Genomic DNA, 19,053 nt, shown 5'->3' with positions numbered 1-19,053 from the left:
ATATGTTTTTACATCCTAAATAAAAGGAAAGAAAGAGAAATTTCCATATTGAAAAACTTCCCAAATTAACTTTTTTAACAACAAAAAAGGTAGTATTTCGATTTATTTGAGCCATGGCATGGTTGATATTTGGGCTGCGTTTTGCAATTACTTATGGCGATGACGGCGAAGAAACAAAATCAGTCTCGGAATCAGAATCGGTGTGAGAATTCCCTCGGTGGGCCCACTGCTAGAGATGCTGAAAGCAGAAGAAAACAGAATTCAGCTGAGTTGGAGGTGGAGAAAGCGGAGAGTTGGAGGCGGAACTGGCTGTGGTGAAGGTATTATTGGAGAGAGCGGTACGGAGGGAGGCGGAGGAGAAGACTGAGGTTATGACTGAACTCGAAAAACGGGTGTCCGGTTTGAGCCTTGGAACCGATCTCGAAAAACTGGTGTCCAGTTTGCGCCTTGAAACCGATCTCGAAAAACGGGTGTCTTGTTTCAGGAGAAAAAATTCAGTGGACCCGACACACCACGTGCATGATGATGTGGTGTGTCCCACTACTTAAAAATTGACAAATGGAAGTATTAAGAATATATAGATTAAACTATATAAGGTATTTAATTCTTGTAAATGGAATAAAATCCTAAAATTTAAAACTCTTCAAACACAATATGTTAACTTAAATTTACTATTTTTCATTTTGTATTATACATGAAAAAAATAAAAATAAAAAATATAATGATAAACTAAATCGTAATTAATCATGATAGTAGTATGCATGAAAATAAAAATTTTTTTACCAACACAAAATAAAAAATTACTTAGTATTGTATGCATCTCAAATAATCACAATACATTAACTTAAGTTTACCTTTTTTTCATTTTGTATTTATATATGAAAAATATTAGTACAACTAATTGTATTTACACATGAAAAAAAATAGAAAATACAAAAACATAATGATAAACTAAATCATAATAAATCGTGTTAGTACTATGCACGAAAATAAAAATATTTATAGTATTATTTTACCATTACACAAAATAAATTAATTACTTAGTATTGTGTGTTTCTCAAATAATCACAATGCATTAACTTAAGTTTACTATTTTTTTCATTTTGTATTTATATATGAAAAAATTACAAATAAAAATATAATACTCTATTTGTTAATATACTAAATCATAATTAGTCATATTAGTCCTATAGGCATGAAATTAAAAGTATTTATATAATTTTATTTTACTATTACACAAAATAAAAAAAATACTTAATATAAATTAGTCTTAAAATGATGTGAATATATGATAGAAAAAAATTAAATAATATTATTATGTAGTATATGCGAGTATTATATTGTAATATGGAAAGTTTTTTAATTTAAAAATTATATTCCATATATAAGAATTAAATACCTTATATAGTTTAATCTATATATTCTTAATATTTCCATTTGTCAATTTTTAATTAATGGGACACACCACATCATCATGTCTCGTGGTGTGTCGGGTCCACTGAATTTTTTCTCCTTGTTTCAGCCTAGAAATCGATCCATTGGCGCTATTTCGTTAATGATGTCGTATCTCTTTCGTATCTTGTATTATCTAGTTAAATAATTTAGAGATAGCATATCTTTTCCATATCTTTTATCTTGCTCTCCTTAAGTTATTAGTATTATAAATGACTATTATTATTCTCGAAGAGTATTATATTGCTAACTCAATACTTAATTGCTAACTACAACTAAATAATAGTCATTAGATATTCAAATTAAAGGCCTAGATCATCAATCCTGAAATGTCAATACGATCAATAAAAAATGTCAATAAGGCCATAGAATTAATTCCAAAAAATATCAATAGGGGTATTAATGTCAAGTAACTACAAAATTAGTTATAACTAATTTTTATAAGAAATCCCAAAACTTTAAATTCATATAACATATATCAAATTAAAGATAATTTTATAAGGATTCCAACGATATCCTACATGCATATGTTTCGATGTCAAAATTTGAAAAAAAAATCAAATTTTTTTAATTTTTTCGTACAACAGAAATGTCAACATACTATATAAAATATGTCAATATAATATACACGTAAAATGTCAATATAAGCAATGACTTAACATTCTTAAAACATTGCGTTGACATTCTCAAAGCATTGTGTTGATATTTTCGAGAACACTATATTGACATTTTCATCCAAAACCCTAATTTGGAGTTTTTTTTTTTATCTTTTACAATTTAATTAATAAAAATGAAAATTACACGTGGCAAATTGTAGACCACACGTTTTCTAAAATTCTATGGCCTTAAATTAGTTGTAGTTAGCAATTAAATGATGAGTTAGCAATTGATCACTCCCCTATTATTCTCTTGGTTCAAGCAATGAAATAATCTATTTTACTTTTTTTTATTAGAATCTCAATCTCACGAATTACCGATTTCGACCGAGCACGGTTTCTCTACAACTATTTCTATCTTCTCAATATCACAAGTAGACAAACTAAGAGGCTGCTGAAATAACTACACTGCCACTATGGTAACTGTTAAGTTGTTAGATTTCTACTTTTATTTTTACCTAATTAACTGTTTTGTTTTTGAGCTAATGAATCCATTTTATATTTTGTTACTATTCCACTATTTATCAACTTTTATTCATAATTTAACTGTTTGCACTAACTTGTACACAGACTTTACCTTATTTTCTTTTATAATAAATGATTCTAAGCCTTATTTTCAGTTATTCATCGTCGAGATATTTTCTTGCACTCTCCTCGTGGTTGTGTTTTTTATTGCTTATCCTTGGCTAACTTTCAATTAACATATTACATGTATAAAAAAATACTCCATATATGCCACATAATATATGTACGTGCTTAAAGTGAGAAAAAATTCAGTGGTCACGGCATACCAAATGGCAGTGTGACGTGGTATACCCCGCTAATAACCTTTTGACATATGGATTAATAAAGGCCCCACTAAATACATTCATTTCTTTATAAACATGGATATTATTATTAAATTTGGAAACTACCTAAAATAATTTAGGAGTTGCTATAGTAACTTATACTCACAAAACCTAAAAGCTCGAACTTATACTCACTTCTAATTTTGCACTATGAGTTATAAATTGTTTCGTCCTTTTTAATTATATGAATTTAAAATAAAATACATGAAATATTATAGTATATTTCCGGTATATTTGTTTTTAGAATTTACTCATTATATTAGACAGATGAGTACACCTAATATAAGTAGTTTTCAGATCATTTACTAATAATTACATTAGCTAACTTTATATTTAATGGAGTATAATTATTCATACATGTAAAATGGTACAATAATGCTATAAGAATGAATTAATATAATCACTCATCGGAAGTCACTGCTATTTGATAAATTTCATGTACAGAGTATTTTATTTTATTAAATTCATGTTCTTATTGAGAACTAAAAGGCTGAAACAATTTATAAGTCATGGGCAAGAAATTTGGTCAAAAAAACGTAAAGTATATTAAGTTATAGTAGTAGTATAAAATATAGGAACTCCTAAATTATTTTAGGTAGTTTCCAACTTTAATAATAATATCCACGTTTATAAAGAAATGAATGTATTTAGTGGGGCTTTTATTAATCCACATGTTAAAAGATTATTAGTGGGACATACCACGTCACACTGCCATTTGGTATGTCGTGACCACTGAATTTTTTCTCGCTTAAAGTACCTTCAGTACACCATCATATCTTAAATAAAAAGAATTTTTTTTTATAAAAATAATTTAAGATATGACAGAATTGAGGGTACTTGCTAGTGTTTTTTTAATTGATACTAGTATCACCCACGTACGTTGCATGATCCATTTTCTTTTATTTAAACTTATTTTATACTGTAAAATAATTTTATAAATTGATAAAAATATTATTGTATGAAATCTGACATCATAAATATATAAAATAAAAAATAATTATTAAAAAATATAAAATCAAACAAAGAAATAAAAATAACACACAAATATATTGATTGGTGATTTTGACAAAAATATACATACATATTATTATTAACATTAAGTTAGAGTAAAAAAAATCAATAAATTAAACTCATAAATTATTCGTAATCAAATTTATTTATTAAAACAATTAAAAAGATCATCTAGTCTAGACTATTCAATAAAATAATTGGAGCAACATAAAAAGACCATTACTAAGCTATAAATTTATAAGGTCAAAGAATCTCCCTAAATCAATACGCCTCTATTTTGTCTCTCCCAACCTCCACTTCGATCTATCACTATGCTCCACGCTGCCGCACAAACGAAATTCATCTTTCTGATTTGCATCACCCCTTCTTACAATAGATATCGCTGACCATTTCTCATCGGAGAAAGAGAACGCATCGCCTTTCGGTTCGACGACCGCCACAACATTACACCTCTTTTTGACGCTAAGTTCGTATCCCCGTCTTTCTTATCCTCCTCGCTTGCGATCGCTGCTTCGCCATCGCGTTAATGATTTGCAGTGATCACGTCGTTTCCCAATTATCTCGACTGACGGTGAACGCGAAATCGAGATCATCATCTCCAGCATATTTTAGCAGACCTGGCTTTTCCTCATGCGTCGTAGAGAAATTTTGATACAAGAATTGTTTCATGGGAAGAGTATTCTTATATAGATTTCTCATTTCTATATTAATCCCTATGTTAATAAGTGTTGATTGAAAACAAAAAATTACTGATTATAACACCAAGCAATGGATAGTTAATGTCATTTCAATCAATAAACAACCTATAGCCAACAACAGCTACTTAGCCACTCTTCAATCTGTTAATCAAACACTCACAAATTATCATGGCAAAAGCAATCAATTGAAAACATAATAAGTCACAAATTGTAAATCAACAAAAAAATTCAGGAACTTACTTCACTCAATGGTGGCATTGACAAAACGCACTGCTCACCAACACTATCCTTCTTATCAACCTTCCACTTCTTAACTCCATGTCGATGATCCTCCTCCACGGTATCACGCATCTTCCTCTTCTTTTTACCCCCTACATTCTCACTCTTCCCCTTCTTATCCCTCACTTTCCACACATTTTTCTTCCGGTACAACAGCTTCTCAAACTTCCATGACTCGTTAATTATACATTATAAAATCTCCCACTTATTATAAAACCTTCCACTCGCTTTCCTTTTAATTTTAAATTAAATGGCATTCTTTTCACATCTATATAACTGACGCTTATTAAGTTGAATAAATATATTCAAACAAAGTTTTAATTAAGGTATAATATTTAATATAAAATGACAATTTTGTAAATATTTTCAAAACTCCCCTGTGCTATGCACAGATTAATATATTTTTAAAACATTAATTTTAAAGTTTAAATTAATAAACAAATTAGAATTAATATTAACAATGAACAATATGAGTAACAATTTTAGTTATATAAGAATAAAAAATCTATACAAATCAACATTGAAGCATAATAAATTTGAAACAAATCATATAATATAATGTTTAAACAATAAATCATGGAATAGGAAGATAAAAATCTATCACAATAAAGAATTAAATACAATGGATAATTACTCATCATTTTTAAAACTTCTTTATACACTACATTAACTTTAAAATTAACTAAATATATGATTATCACAATAGACATACTGATGTTATGATCCAAACATAAGTGTTATCCGATTAATCTTTACCTATATACAGTCAAATAAAGATTGATTTTTTCTTCAACATAATAATGATCAGATTTACTTCCTCAAATCAATAACGATGGAAGAAAATCCACAGTGCAATATGTTTTTGATCATAAATTTGTGATTACCAAATACAGTGAACAATAGCATAAGTGGAAATGGAAAAGCTACACGATCCATCGAAAATCAACATAATCAAATTCAATCATTAAAAGCTATGAATATCAAATTCGATCATTAAAAGCTATGAATATCAAAATAGTAACTTTACCGCAGTAACAACCAGCGATGATAGCGAAATTCGAAGCATATATAGCTAAAATCGCTGAAAGGCTGGGATTATTTCTGTGTTTTGACAACAATCCTACAGATCCTCCAGCAATCCCTAGTTTTCGCACAAAAATAATTCTCTAAATCAGACGACAATCATCAGAAAAACAATTCAGAAAGAAAGAGAGAGAAAAAAAGAAAAACCTGCGAGCACAATAGGGATTAGTATGCGCTGCTTCCAGTGGTCCGGATTCGATGAAGACATGTGTCTGAATCTTGACACTATTGAGATCCTCAATCAATTTCTCTTTCATAGCTACAGCCTTGCTGAGATATGAATTCTCAGAATTTAGGCTTGCTAGCCGCTTTCTTGTCTCAGACAGCTTCTCCTCTAGCTTCTTGTGCGATTTCTCAAACTCCTCAGATGTCTGCATCACAGCATCACGCATTCTCTGCTCCTGATCTTGCCGAGCAAGATTGAGCTGCTCCATGCAGTTCTTCAACGTCGAGTTCAACTTCCCACTCACTCACTAACTCACGTATACGGAGTACTATTTATTAGAATTAATTTCTGAATTTCATATTAATTGCATTTACATACCTCAGCATAAAATGATTTTTCAAAACCTCCCAAAAAGATATATTATATAGATATTATAAATAATTTAAGATCACATATGTCAACAGTCAACTACGCATTTTTATACAGAGCTCAAAACACCATATCTGATTTTTGAACGTCTAATATTCTCAACCATATCTTGTCTTAAACTTATTAGATCAAAACTGACGACATTCATCTTATTTAGAACTTGAAATATCAAAAATGGATTCTGAATAGTACTCCATCCGTTCCATTTTAGAAGTCTCTGTCACTTTTCTGCACTCGTTTTATAAAAATGAACTAAATGAAGAAATGGTAAAATAAGAGAGAGTATAATGTTGTGAAGTATCATTTAATCTCAAGATTATTATAACTTAAAAATCGACTTATAAGCTTCATATTGTGTCGAACTTGAAAGGCAAAACTGACTTCCAAGCAACATCACTTTCGGAGATCGAAACACCATAAGCAACATCATCTCTTCCGGAGATCGAAACACCATAACTAACTTGTGAGATCGAACACAGACTCAACTGATCAATGTTTGCCAACTATATACTAACGTACACATAAAATGATAAACCAAAGGTCGTTTTGAAAAAAACTTTATCAATTTCCAGTGATCTAAATAGGAGTACTATATAAAAGCCAAAGCCTTATGTATTTATGTAGAACAGCCAAGAAACAGATAAATAAACAAAATTAAGTAATTAACTCACATGGTTCCTCTGAATGTAATTGGAGATGCGATCACAGACAACTAAACAAAAGAATCACACGTCAATTCTGCATCCTCAGTTCAGGCAGCCTATTCACCCTAGATATTTCAGCAAGACTCCGTCGTTCCCCAGTACGAATCCTTGTTTGTCATTTATGAACCTGCACAGCATGAATTACCAACTTTTGAACTCATCCAAGCACAGCCATGAGTATATCATTTAATGGAAAGTCTCCGCCCCCTTTTCTCGTTATCTTTCTCATCTATATGAATGGTTACTGCATATTAGTCAATGACTTGATGAAAGAATAAAGCTTACTTCACAGAGTAAAGATTGGCAGCGATGTTGTCAGCTGCTCTGTCACGGACCCAGGTCTTCCCACTGTTCGTGGTTTTCAGCAGAACACCACTCCCACCGGCAGCCCAAGCCTCATCCTGCAAGTTGCATAAACCAACATCCGTTATGACACATCTTCACAAATGATCATATGCAAATAAATGACTCTGTCTGGCCCTAATAAATACTTTCAAACAATCAAATTCTATGATCAAGTAAAAAAGAACATTCACGGAAGTCAAATTTGATAAAAATATAGAGAATATTTAAATAATAGTATAACTATCCAACGACAGCTGAATTTTGCAACAAATCGGGAAGGCCTATATCGTCTAAACTATAGAAATAGTGTACTAAGATTTGAATTATGTTGTGTGTGAGACCATGAATGCAGTAAACACTCACTAAAGAAAGTTCTCAACAGGATTCAGTTTTACCTCTGATCGGTACCCAACATCAAGAATCCCGAATCCACGACTCTGCACTGGAATTTCCTCAAATTCCTCAGATATCTGACAACATTGAGAATGATTGCGATTGGTAAAAACAAATATAAAATCAAACAGATACACAAGGCAGTAGACGGATAACATGACATATTTCCCTTATTAACTAAAGATAAATATTGCTTAGTTTTCAATGAATAAGCATGGGAACATTAAGAATTAAAATGGCCTAAAGCAACATTTTTTTTTTTGCGATAGAAAATTTATTAAGCAGACATAAACCTTTTTTTCAGTTGTGAGTCGAACTGATATTTACTAGTAATAAATTTCCTTTATAGTACTACATAGCTAAGTTCATGAAAATGAAAAATAAGTGGCTGAGTGAAGGTGAAAAATTACATCTCAGAGAAGAAATTAGGAGATTTACCTAAAAGTTATGTATCTACCTTGCAACATGTAGAAAAAGAGCAAATTTTCCTTTACATCAAAAGTCACTTACCCCAGTACCCTTGCTAAGAAAAAGTCCCCCGCCACGTGCTAGAAGCCAAAGACCACCGTCAGCTCTCCAGCCCATGTTCTGAATTCTTCTTGCAATAGCCCTATTATGAGGCTGCCAATATGCCTGAGATGTTGCATGCACATTGACAACATCATAAGCTTTTCTAAAATTAAAAAAATATCATTTGGTAGCCAAATGAAAAAGCAGTAGATTTATGAACATGGCAATGAGTTGAACTTCAGAATGGAAAAATATCAAATAATTCATTTTGGTCCATAGAGAAGCTAACGGGACTTTTAACACATTCATACCAACATTAAACAACTAGGAGTAGTATATAGAAGGGTGCTTTGTCTCCTAGTCTTTAATTGTAGTAAAGGTAAAAAGAATTATATTTTTTTATGTCAATGTTGTTAGGGAAGTTTACCTGACCTGGTTCCCATGTCAGATAGAAGTTACCACGGCTTGAAACAGCGACATATTTTCCATCCGGTGAGCGATTCACAGTGCTAAATGTTCCTGTATAGTAGCTGGCACCACTGATACCACTAGAAACTGTTCTGCAACAGCAAGGGTGCACACTAGTAACTAGTACACAGGGAGCCAAAATGTAGGCATAGAATATTGAGACAGTAATACAAATGGAGTAATACAGAGACTCAGGGAGCCCGAATTCCTTTTAAGTCTCAGAGGAAACTAACCTATTCAAAGTAGCTGAAACAGTCTCCTGAATAGCAGCCTTCCAATTGTATCCACCATTTGATGTGACATAAATTGCACCCTGATCAGTTACCAATTCGGCACCCTTTTCTCCAGTACCCTTTATATATACCTGAAACAAGAACATTACAAACTTTATTAAGGGATAGGTTGTGGCTTATTGAATCAAAGTACTACATAAATAAGATGTGGTCTTGATCATTTTTGTGCCTAGTTGCATCTGACCAAAGGATCTCTAGAGATTATTTCCCAATCAATGAACTAATACTTACAAGTTCCAACAATAACACTGCCATAAACAGCCATTTCAAATTTTCAATCATGTCAAGTTGTCAATCCCTGTTCAATACTACCATTCTTGTCGGATTTCAACCTATACCCTGGTTTGAAGAATCTGATAATTATCAGCCACAGATTCGCCACCTTTCAAAAAAGGAGTAATATGATCATACTCATAAGTCATAACAGATGCAACCATTACAGGTATGGAGACGTTGGCAGACAATGTTGCCAGTTGCATCTATTCACCATCTTTCTGGTCTCGACCAGGAAACAGTTTTGCATTGTCCCAGCAATTTTTCCTGGCCCCTGAGTCAAAGAATCTAGGTCTCTCCTCCTTATTGCTGCTTCTGCTATCGCGAACCAAGTGAAATTGAATTTTGTAAATTTACATATAAGCACCCTCCCTGCTTTGTGTTTTGCTTTGAGTCCATTCCTTTCATCCCTTATTGTGGTAAGATTTGCAGTTTTTGCATTAGGTTTTGGAGTTGAAGAGGATTATGATGAAATAAATACTGTATAAACAAGCATTCCTCAACCATGCTCAATGGTATTGATAGTCAAGTTAGTCATCATGTGATGAAAACTGGAAGAAGAAAAGGCGTCTACACATAAAAGTAACAATATGTAACCCAAGCATAGACACCAATGTGCATGAGATGTGACCATAGAGAAAAAATGCCAATACATGGAAAATAAATGAACACATTGAGGAAAATAAATAAAGTGAGGCAAGCTAGAAAGCTGATGGTTACCATATCACCAGGAAGTTGAGAACTTAACGGTATGCGCTTCCATGTATCTCCAGCATCTGAAGTGTACAAAAGAATAGCTGGCTTGCCTATAATCCAACCTTCCTTCCCTTTGAAGCTGATGCAATTAAACCTATAGTTAAAGTCCTCATCCTCAGCAGACGGTATGGAACGTGGAGCCCAAGTGGTTCCTCCGTCTTTCGTCTCCAACAAAGTTTGTCTAGTCCCCAATAGGAAACCTGCCAAACCATCCAAATCAAAAGGGGTTGACTCTCTACTGCATTTTCCACCAGCTTAATTAGCTATATCTTCCATCAATGTGCTAATTGAATTTAAACCATCTAATCTGATAATTCAACTATTCCACAAGGTTTTCCAAAATACTAACTGTAAATTCAGCGTATATTCAACCATCACCATTCACCAATGCAACAAAAATTTCACTTCAATTATATGAAATCAGTTGGTAATATACAAAACACCAATAGGAAACCTGCCAAACCATCCAAAATCAAAGCGGGTTGGTACTCTGTCTGCTGCATTTTCCACCAGCTTAATTAGCTACATATCCAATCAATGTGCTAACTGAACCATCTAATCGGATAATTCAACTATTCCGAATGTTTTTCAAAATACTCACAGTAAATTCAGTATATATTCAAACATCACCAATCTAACAAAATTTCCACCTCAATTACACGAAATCAGTAGGTAACAGAAACAACCCCAATAGAAAACCTGCCAAACCATCCAAATCAAAGGGGATTGGCACTCTGATTCATTTTCCACCAGCTTAATTAGCTATATCGTCAATCAATATGCTAATTGAACCACCAAAGGTACAATCTACTCGGATATTTCAACTATTCCGCAATGTGCTCCAAAATATTCACAGTAAATTTACACCACCAATCTAACAAAATTTTCACTTCAATTTGCAAAAAATGAAATCTACTGTGGAAACTAACCGTGAGAGGGATCATCAGGGACGAACGCAATGTCGAGAAGCACGACGCCGGGATCAATCGGAAGGAAAACTCTCTCCCACTCGGACAGCGAGTCGTCCGCCGCCAGCGCCTTGCGGCCGGGCGGAGAGATCGAAATCGCGGCGGCGGCGACTTGTAGTCCGCCGATCAATTGGCGGCGGGTGATGGCGTTGTCAGTCTGCGCGGAGTAAGGAGCGGCCGAGGCGGAAGGGAGCAGGCGAAATCCGCGGCGGCGGCGGGGATGGAAACGAGAGCGGAGCTGCGGCGGGAGGGGAGCGGTGATGGAAGAAGAGAGGTGCTGAAGAGCAGCCATGGTTGTGAAGATGGTGACGTGTCACTCTCTCTCTTCACTCTTTCTCTCTCTGTAGATTGCGCGCAGTTGGGATTTTCTTATCCAAACGAATTTCAAATTGCGGTTGCCCATTTATTACTTAAATATATTTATACCTCATCCAACGGTTGCATCCACGATCATCATACACCTTAAAATGGCTTATTTTTCGTACATTAATTCTAACTCTATTTTCAACACCAGTTTTAATGTAACGTTGATAAAGCTTCGACATTAAGAGAAATAAAAATTTGAGGCAAAATTTATCAAAATAGAAGATGAAATCTTTGTACCCAACATGTCATAATAAACAAGTGTGTATATTACATCAAATTTTGTGTCCGAAAACCAAATGTCATTTTTCTATTTTGAGAAGTTTCAAATTAATTGAGTCATCTCTATTTTTAGCAAAAAGTAATTCTTCCTTCTATTTTAGTCTCTCCTACTTTTTCCACCGTCCATTTACAACACTATTCCTAATCTCCGTCTCACTTTACAAGTCTCAGCTGAGTTCAACACGAGTTTTAAGAAATGTAAAAAAAAAAGTTGGTGAAAAAAAGATAATAGAATGTAGGTCTTACTTTTTATATTAGTTTTATAATAAAATTTGAGTGGAAAAAGGTTAGTGGAACGTGAGACTAATACCATTTATGAAATATTCCAACCAGACTCCTAAAGTGGGACACCCACAAATGGTAAACTGAGATTTCTAAAGTGGGACGAAGGGAGTACATCTACTAACAAGGAACGGAGGGAGTAGTATTTTGTGAATTACAAAACTGTCTTTTTAACTTTGTACCTAGGGATGTCAATGTAGCCCGCAACCTGTGGGCCGGCCCAAATAGCCTGCCAAATTTACAGGGTTAGGGCTGAAAATTTATAGCCCGATTAGCCCGCACCCGATTAACCCGCAACCCGTTAGAGACAGACCCGAAAACCCGATGGGCTGGCTCGAAAACCCAATAAAATTTCTATCGTCCTATTTATTTGACTCTAATTCGACACTTCATTGGTTATTTTATAATAGCTTATTAAAAATATAACTTTCAATTTTACATATTAAATATATAAATTATATTAAATTTTTATTAATATAATTATAGATATATAAATTAGAAAGTTCAAATTCATTAAAAAAATATATTTAAATTTCTAAAACATACTTTAAAATTTCTTGATATTTATGTTTTATTTTGCATAAATCTCAAATATTAGTATTTAATCATATTTATTTGAGTTTAAGCATATATTTCAAATTTATCATAATTAAATATGAGTAATTATTAGTACAGATTGTACCTTTCCATAAGAGTCATACGAAGGCAGAAAGAATATAAATGGTGTATATAAATATGTAAGTACAAATATAATTTTCTTTTCTTCTCTTGTCATCAAAAGGTAAGGTGACTATCCAATCCAGTATACATGCTATCTATAAATTCCGGTAAAAGTATGTACATGCTGCATCAATTCTCCAAAAGCAGCAAAACAAGCTTTTTTTTGGCTGTCCCTGTTCCTTAGGTGAATGAAGGCCAACTTCTCTTCAACACCATCAAAACTGAGACGTATCGGTAACCAATGATCGTAAAACATGTATATTTCTTCACATCCAATCCATCTTTTACCGATCTCAGCGTGGAATGAATGCTCCTTGACAGTGCACAAAAGAATAGAGTGACGAATACATGACTCACTAATCAAGTGCAGCTTTGTTTTTCCTGCTCATTGGCTTAGGCAGGCCGTCAAAGATAGGCATGGCAGCAGAAGAGAGAGCCTGGAAATCTGGCTTCAAACTCCACGTTGACGTTGGCCATAGCAATGATAATGCGCTGATATCTGTATCCATCAAACTCGATGTACTTGATGACTTGCGCACTCCACTGACAGGGTCAGTTTGAGGTGATTCCCCCAAATTTAAAGGAATTGGGGTCATCCCACCCGACTCAGCATCTACTCCGCCTGAGAAAGCTCTGGAGGCTGCCTTGGACCTGAGAGCTAAGCCTCCACTTGAAATGCCACTGCTACTGCTGCTTTCCTCCTTAAGAAGCTTTTCTGGGGGACAAGATGTTAATCCGGTTTCAGACATTTGCCGCCTCCCTAAAAGCTTCTCAATCCATTTGCTAGTGCCACTATCTTCAGATTCTGGTGACAAGAGTGGGTCATGCAGCCCACCATTTGCATACATTAAATTATTAGCAACACTTCTCGATTTCCTTTGATGACTCAATGGATGCTTTGAAGGTGTGTAAAATGACCCATCCTCAAGATATTTAGCTCTCCCATTCGAGTCTGAACCTCCGGAAGAAGCTTTTTCATCTGGTTGTCTGAGACCATAATAACCTCGCAAGCTGTTCATGGCTGGTGAGACTTTAGGCTCTGAAGAACCTAACTTTAAAGACTGAAACGAATCAAATAAATCAGATTGCCGACGGTTGGATGGGTCCTGCTCAGAGCTGCTTGGCCTGCAAAACGAATTATAATCACTAATCAGCCACCCACAGTCCTCCTGATTTGTTGTCAGTACAACTAAATTGTCTAGAGGAGTGAGGCCAGAGCTACATTATATACTGATATGACATCTAAAAATCACCGCTTGAATAAAAATTAGGTATTGGACTTTGAGCCCTTATTGTGCTTGTAAAGCATAGGAAAGAGAAAGACACCTAAAATGAAGGGAGCATACATGAACTGTGTAGTAGTTCAAAGGATACTCATTCGATTAACCTATTGTTCAATAATTAGAAGAAAAAATGAACGCGAAGATATCTCCTTCAGTTTTATTATACACATTGAACCTCTGATTTGCAGCTGCAGCAGAAGAGTTAGTAATTACAAAATGCATTGAGAAGCACCGAGTAAGCAGCATGAAATAAGACGGCCAGAGTAGGTTTTATAATATACTCCTAGTACAATTTTCAAACGGGATGAAAGCCAACCAGCTTCTTCTGACGTAAACTCATCCACAACATAAAACAAAAAACTAATTCGCAAGGCTTCTCAATCTTGTCAACCAACTATGACAAATAAATCAAATTGATAGCACAAACTACAAATTTTCAACGAATGTCCTATTGGCATAATCCTTTTCGGCACATCTATCAGTGCAAAAAAAATAATGCAAATGAGAATCAAAGTGAAATACCGTTGAGTCTCTTGACCATTGCACCAGGTGGGGGACACGGGATGCTTCCCTGGCAATGGTATTTTAAGGGTCTTTAGAGCAAACATCTGGAGATCAGTCACCAATCCATTTAACCTCTTAATATCTGCCACCTAATCCCATTCCAAAACCAAGTCATCAGACAAATACTACCTATCACATAACCTCAAAAGCTATGAAAAAGCGAAGCAGCTTCGGTTAAAAGAAAACCGGATGCACGCTTTTGTAAGCATGGAGAATCGGAGACAAAAATTCAGTTATTGTATCAACCACCTGATTCAGAAACTGATTTACACTAATAAATTCAACAATGACACAACAGTCTCACACACTAACACAGAGCAAAACACCATAAACTAATGTGCATTACCCCAAAACATAAACAGAACATACTAATAACATCTTCAGCTCATTTATAACAATACAAATTGAATTAAAAACTTAAACATCAATCGACAATGGCGAATGGAATGCAGAAAAACGCAATAAACGAATGCTAATCGAGCACAGCAAGCTATAAGAAAATTCAATTAAATAAAAGCAATTGCTTATTCAATTCTACCTCAACGCCGTATTTTATGGCGACGCCGGCGACGGTGTCGTATTTGCCAACGGTGTGTATGATGTAGTTGTGCCCGGCGGCGGAATCGGACGGTGAGGTCGAAATCGGCAGTGATCTCGACGGCGATGATGATGATCTGGAATCGAATTCCACTTCATCGTCCGATATCCTGTATCGTTCCATCCGCGACGAAATTGAGAATCAGAACCCCGAATTGGCGAAGAAATTCATAGAAGTGCGGTGAATTTGATGATTTGGTAGGCAGAGAAGCTTCGGTGGTGGATCTGGGAGGGATTCTACTCTCTTTCTCCCTCTCTCTATCTCTCTCCACAGATACATACATATATATATGTGTGTTGCAGTAATTAAAAAGTCATAGCTTTTGTTTATCTGGTAAATTAGGAGTACGATTATATTCTACAAAAATAATTAAAATAATCAGCATTCTACATTTTTATATTGGTAATGGATTTGGGGAAATTAAGGCCATCCGCATCCCTATCTCTTATCCATCTCTTAACTGTCTCATCTCTTAACTATTCATTCAATTTCATTTTTTATTTTTAATTCCAACAAATTCAATTAATAACACTTCATTAAATAAAATAAAATTACAATTTAAATACCTAAAAAAATAAAAAAGACATAATTTAAAAAACTAGAAATTACAAATTGCACACTTAAACTCAAATAAAAAAAAATGGAGGCAAAGAAGCAGAAGAAGGAGTTCTCTAGTGAGGATCATCTAACGGTTGCCAAATTTTGCCCAAATGTGCTCCATTAGATCCTCCTGGAGTTGGGAGTGGGCGGTAGAATCACGTGTCCTTGCCCGAATAGACAACCGCTCTTGCAAAGACGGATGCACTCCCGTTCGAGGCGGACTACTTGCGGTTGAGCTTCCCGGGGTTTCAGGGTCGAACCAATTTTCCGCCTCAGGTCCTTCGTCGGCGACAATCATGTTGTGCAAGATTATGCACGTATACATGATGTCGACCATATTCTCCATAAACCACTGTCGAGCCGGGGCTTTGATAATGTTCAATCGAGTTTGGAGAACCTCGAACGCTCTCTCCACATCCTTGCGAGCAGCCTCTTGCTTCTGCGCAAAAAGAGACTGTTTTTCGTTCGCAGGCCTGTTGAACGTCTTCACGAAGGTTGGCCACTTCGGATAGATGCCGTCGGCAAGATAGTACCTCATTTTATACTGGCGATTGTTAGCGATGAAGTTGATGGCCGGCGCTTTACCATTCGGAACTTCAGCGAAGAGGTCGGAGTTGTTGAGCACGTTGACGTCATTGTTCGAGCCGGGGACCCCGAAATACGCATGTCAAATCCATAGCCGGTAGTCGGCGACGGCCTCGAGTATAACGGTGGGGTGGGTGCCTTTGTGGCCGTTCGTGTATGACCCCCTCAACGCCACAGGGCAATTCGTCCATTGCCAATGCATGCAATCGACACTCCCGAGCATCCCGGGGAATTCGTGCACTTGTTCGTGAAGTCCGAGCAGAAACTGACAATCTGCGGTGGTTGACTTCTTTAGTAATTCGTCGGTGAAGGCTGCCCGGACGCCTTTGCAGAAGTTCAACAAACAAAGTCTCCCAGTGGATTCTCCGACGTGCAGGTATTCGTCGAACGAATCCGCCGTTTGTCCAATAGCAAGCTGACGGATCGCCGCAGTACATTTCTACGGAGCGTCGTGTGGCTAGGACGGCCAACAGCGTCAAACCCTTCTCTGAAGTACTCTTCCCATCCCGCCAATGTATTCGCGATATGCAAAAATAGAGCGCGTGACATACGGAAACGGCGACGGAAGTAGATATCTCCCCATACCGGGTTCGGGCTGAAGTAATCACGTTCCAACCTTGCGGCGGCTTCCTCCCGGTTACGATGGATGTAAGTCCGGCGTCGCCTTTGAGGAGGCGCGGCGGCTTCCTCCTCCCTACGTCGATCTTCTTCTAGCGATTCTTCCATTATTCGACGCATTTGCTCAAATGGATCCATAATGGATTATATTTGGGAGAAGAAAAAAATAAAGGAATGATTTTATAGAAGTGATTGGAGAGGAAAGAAAGAGAGGTGAGAGAATAGATGTGTGTTTGTGTGTAAAATGGAGAATGCAGAAGAGTATTTATAGAATATAAAAAAAAAAAATTAAAATATGACCGTTGAACGGTCATATTACTGTTTTTTTTCTTTCGAAAAATTATTTTTTTTTAAAATAAATAAATTATGACGTCATAATTCCGACGCCCACTCGCGGGTCGGCGAGTGGGCGTCACGCCAGCCGCCCGCGCCTGCCACGTGGCACCGGGCGCGTGTCTCGCTAGCTCGAGGCCGGCCTCGCCGGGACGCGTCACGCGTCGAGACAGCCCGTCTCGTCAGACGGATCCTGCATCGCTGTCTCGATGCCGTCTCGTCTCGATGAGACGAGATCGAGACCGCATCGTGCAGCGATGCGGATGCTCTAATACTGTAAAAAACTATTGTTTCATTCTTAATGAGATGCAAAATTAAACTGTTAAATTTTTGTATGTCTGTTACTCACATTACTATTCAATTGAACAACTCGAGCCAAACATTAAAATACATACTACCTCCGTCCCCTAAAATTTGTTCTACTTTGACCTAGCACGAATTTTAAGAAATATAATGGAAAGTGAGTTAAAAAAGTTAGTGGATTATGAGTCCTACTTTTATATATTAGTTTTATAATAACATGTGAGTAGAAATGAGTTAGGAATATAAGGTCCACTACCAAAAATAGTAAAAGTGAAATGAGACAAATTTTAGGGGACGGAGGTAGTATAAATTTGTAAATGAGTTATTCAAAATAACACTAAATTTTGGGTGAGCATTCAACTTTCTGATCCCAGTTATTATTAATCCATTAAGCAAATTTTAGTACTCATGTGAACCATATTTTAAATTATAGTATTATTATTCTCGATTGATAACTTATTAAGCAAATTTACTTTTTGTAATTTGGACAGATAGGTTATACTTTGTGTCATTCTTGTTCCTGTGATTATATTAATTTATTTCAAGAAACACATTTTAATTATTCGAAATTGATTCATTACATTTAATTAAATTTAGATAATGTATTAAACAATCTAGTATTATAAATCATATTCTCCAGACTCCAATAACATGCTAAATAAAAGTCCCATTTTTTAAAAAAAAGTAGCAGGCCAACTCGGATTATAATTTTAATAAAGTTTACTAAACTCCAATTAAAATTGATTATACTCTTTAGTAAGATTAGATGAAAAAAAATACTGGTGTGGATAAATTTTGCTTCTATTTATCGTAGTAACATTCATCAAAATGCAACAAGTTTATTAGAAAAGCCATAAATGACCATGCACATTAATTACAAGCTGACTTACCAAAAATTGATTGTAATTTTTATCAATTTTGGTCACCGTTAAACAGTAGTATGATATTAATTGATTGAAAAGGTCTCCACCAAGAAAAACCCAACTACAATTATCACAAATATACAATAAAATAATACTCCTAGTATAGAAGATACGAGTCAATTACAATAGAAATAAAATAAATGAAGCCTATATAAGTATATTTATATAGTAGGTAAATAAAAAAACAGCCCCGGGAGTTGAGATTGAGATCACCAAATACAGAAATTCCAAAATTATCGATAGCTTTCCTAATGTGTCATCACACGT

At 35.2% G+C, this 19,053-nt stretch overlaps 3 protein-coding genes across 3 annotated transcripts; all 3 read right to left on the bottom strand.

Annotated features, from left to right (window-relative positions):
* Positions 1–5,824: 5,824 nt before the first annotated feature.
* On the bottom strand, positions 5,825–6,583 carry LOC125210306. The gene is made up of 2 exons (XM_048109864.1): positions 6,175–6,583; positions 5,825–6,085 (listed from the first exon to the last, which is right to left on the bottom strand). Exons 1-2 carry the CDS (start codon positions 6,459–6,461, stop codon positions 6,040–6,042), a joined length of 333 nt encoding a protein of 110 aa, XP_047965821.1. The 5' UTR covers positions 6,462–6,583; the 3' UTR covers positions 5,825–6,039.
* A 611-nt stretch (positions 6,584–7,194) lies between these two features.
* Positions 7,195–11,705, bottom strand: LOC125213798 (photosystem II stability/assembly factor HCF136, chloroplastic-like). Its single transcript, XM_048114537.1, has 8 exons — positions 11,294–11,705; positions 10,329–10,564; positions 9,276–9,406; positions 9,002–9,134; positions 8,575–8,697; positions 8,067–8,141; positions 7,612–7,727; positions 7,195–7,453 (listed from the first exon to the last, which is right to left on the bottom strand). Exons 1-8 carry the CDS (start codon positions 11,622–11,624, stop codon positions 7,387–7,389), a joined length of 1,212 nt encoding a protein of 403 aa, XP_047970494.1. The 5' UTR covers positions 11,625–11,705; the 3' UTR covers positions 7,195–7,386.
* Positions 11,706–12,954: 1,249 nt separating this feature from the next.
* Positions 12,955–15,702, bottom strand: LOC125213800 (lysM and putative peptidoglycan-binding domain-containing protein 1-like). Its single transcript, XM_048114538.1, has 3 exons — positions 15,365–15,702; positions 14,785–14,915; positions 12,955–14,104 (listed from the first exon to the last, which is right to left on the bottom strand). Exons 1-3 carry the CDS (start codon positions 15,545–15,547, stop codon positions 13,336–13,338), a joined length of 1,083 nt encoding a protein of 360 aa, XP_047970495.1. The 5' UTR covers positions 15,548–15,702; the 3' UTR covers positions 12,955–13,335.
* Between the last annotated feature and the right edge of the window lie 3,351 nt (positions 15,703–19,053).

The sequence above is a fragment of the Salvia hispanica genome, chromosome 3, assembly GCF_023119035.1.
Source record: "Salvia hispanica cultivar TCC Black 2014 chromosome 3, UniMelb_Shisp_WGS_1.0, whole genome shotgun sequence".
In the NCBI taxonomy this organism is placed as follows: domain Eukaryota; kingdom Viridiplantae; phylum Streptophyta; class Magnoliopsida; order Lamiales; family Lamiaceae; genus Salvia; species Salvia hispanica.
The sequence above is the reverse complement of the archived record's forward strand: the minus strand, read 5'-3'. Positions and strand labels throughout refer to the sequence as shown.

Coding starts and splice junctions, on each gene's coding strand:
- LOC125213800 (XM_048114538.1), bottom strand. CDS start 15,547: ATGGAACGATACAGGATATCGGACGATGAAGTGGAATTCGATTCCAGA. Junction 14,916..15,364: donor CCATAAAATACGGCGTTGAG/GTAGAATTGAAT, acceptor GAATGGGATTAG/GTGGCAGATATTAAGAGGTT. Junction 14,105..14,784: donor AATGGTCAAGAGACTCAACG/GTATTTCACTTT, acceptor TTCGTTTTGCAG/GCCAAGCAGCTCTGAGCAGG.
- LOC125213798 (XM_048114537.1), bottom strand. CDS start 11,624: ATGGCTGCTCTTCAGCACCTCTCTTCTTCCATCACCGCTCCCCTCCCG. Junction 10,565..11,293: donor CCCTGATGATCCCTCTCACG/GTTAGTTTCCAC, acceptor ATGGTTTGGCAG/GTTTCCTATTGGGGACTAGA. Junction 7,454..7,611: donor GCCAATCTTTACTCTGTGAA/GTAAGCTTTATT, acceptor CATGCTGTGCAG/GTTCATAAATGACAAACAAG.
- LOC125210306 (XM_048109864.1), bottom strand. CDS start 6,461: ATGGAGCAGCTCAATCTTGCTCGGCAAGATCAGGAGCAGAGAATGCGT. Junction 6,086..6,174: donor AATCCCTATTGTGCTCGCAG/GTTTTTCTTTTT, acceptor TGCGAAAACTAG/GGATTGCTGGAGGATCTGTA.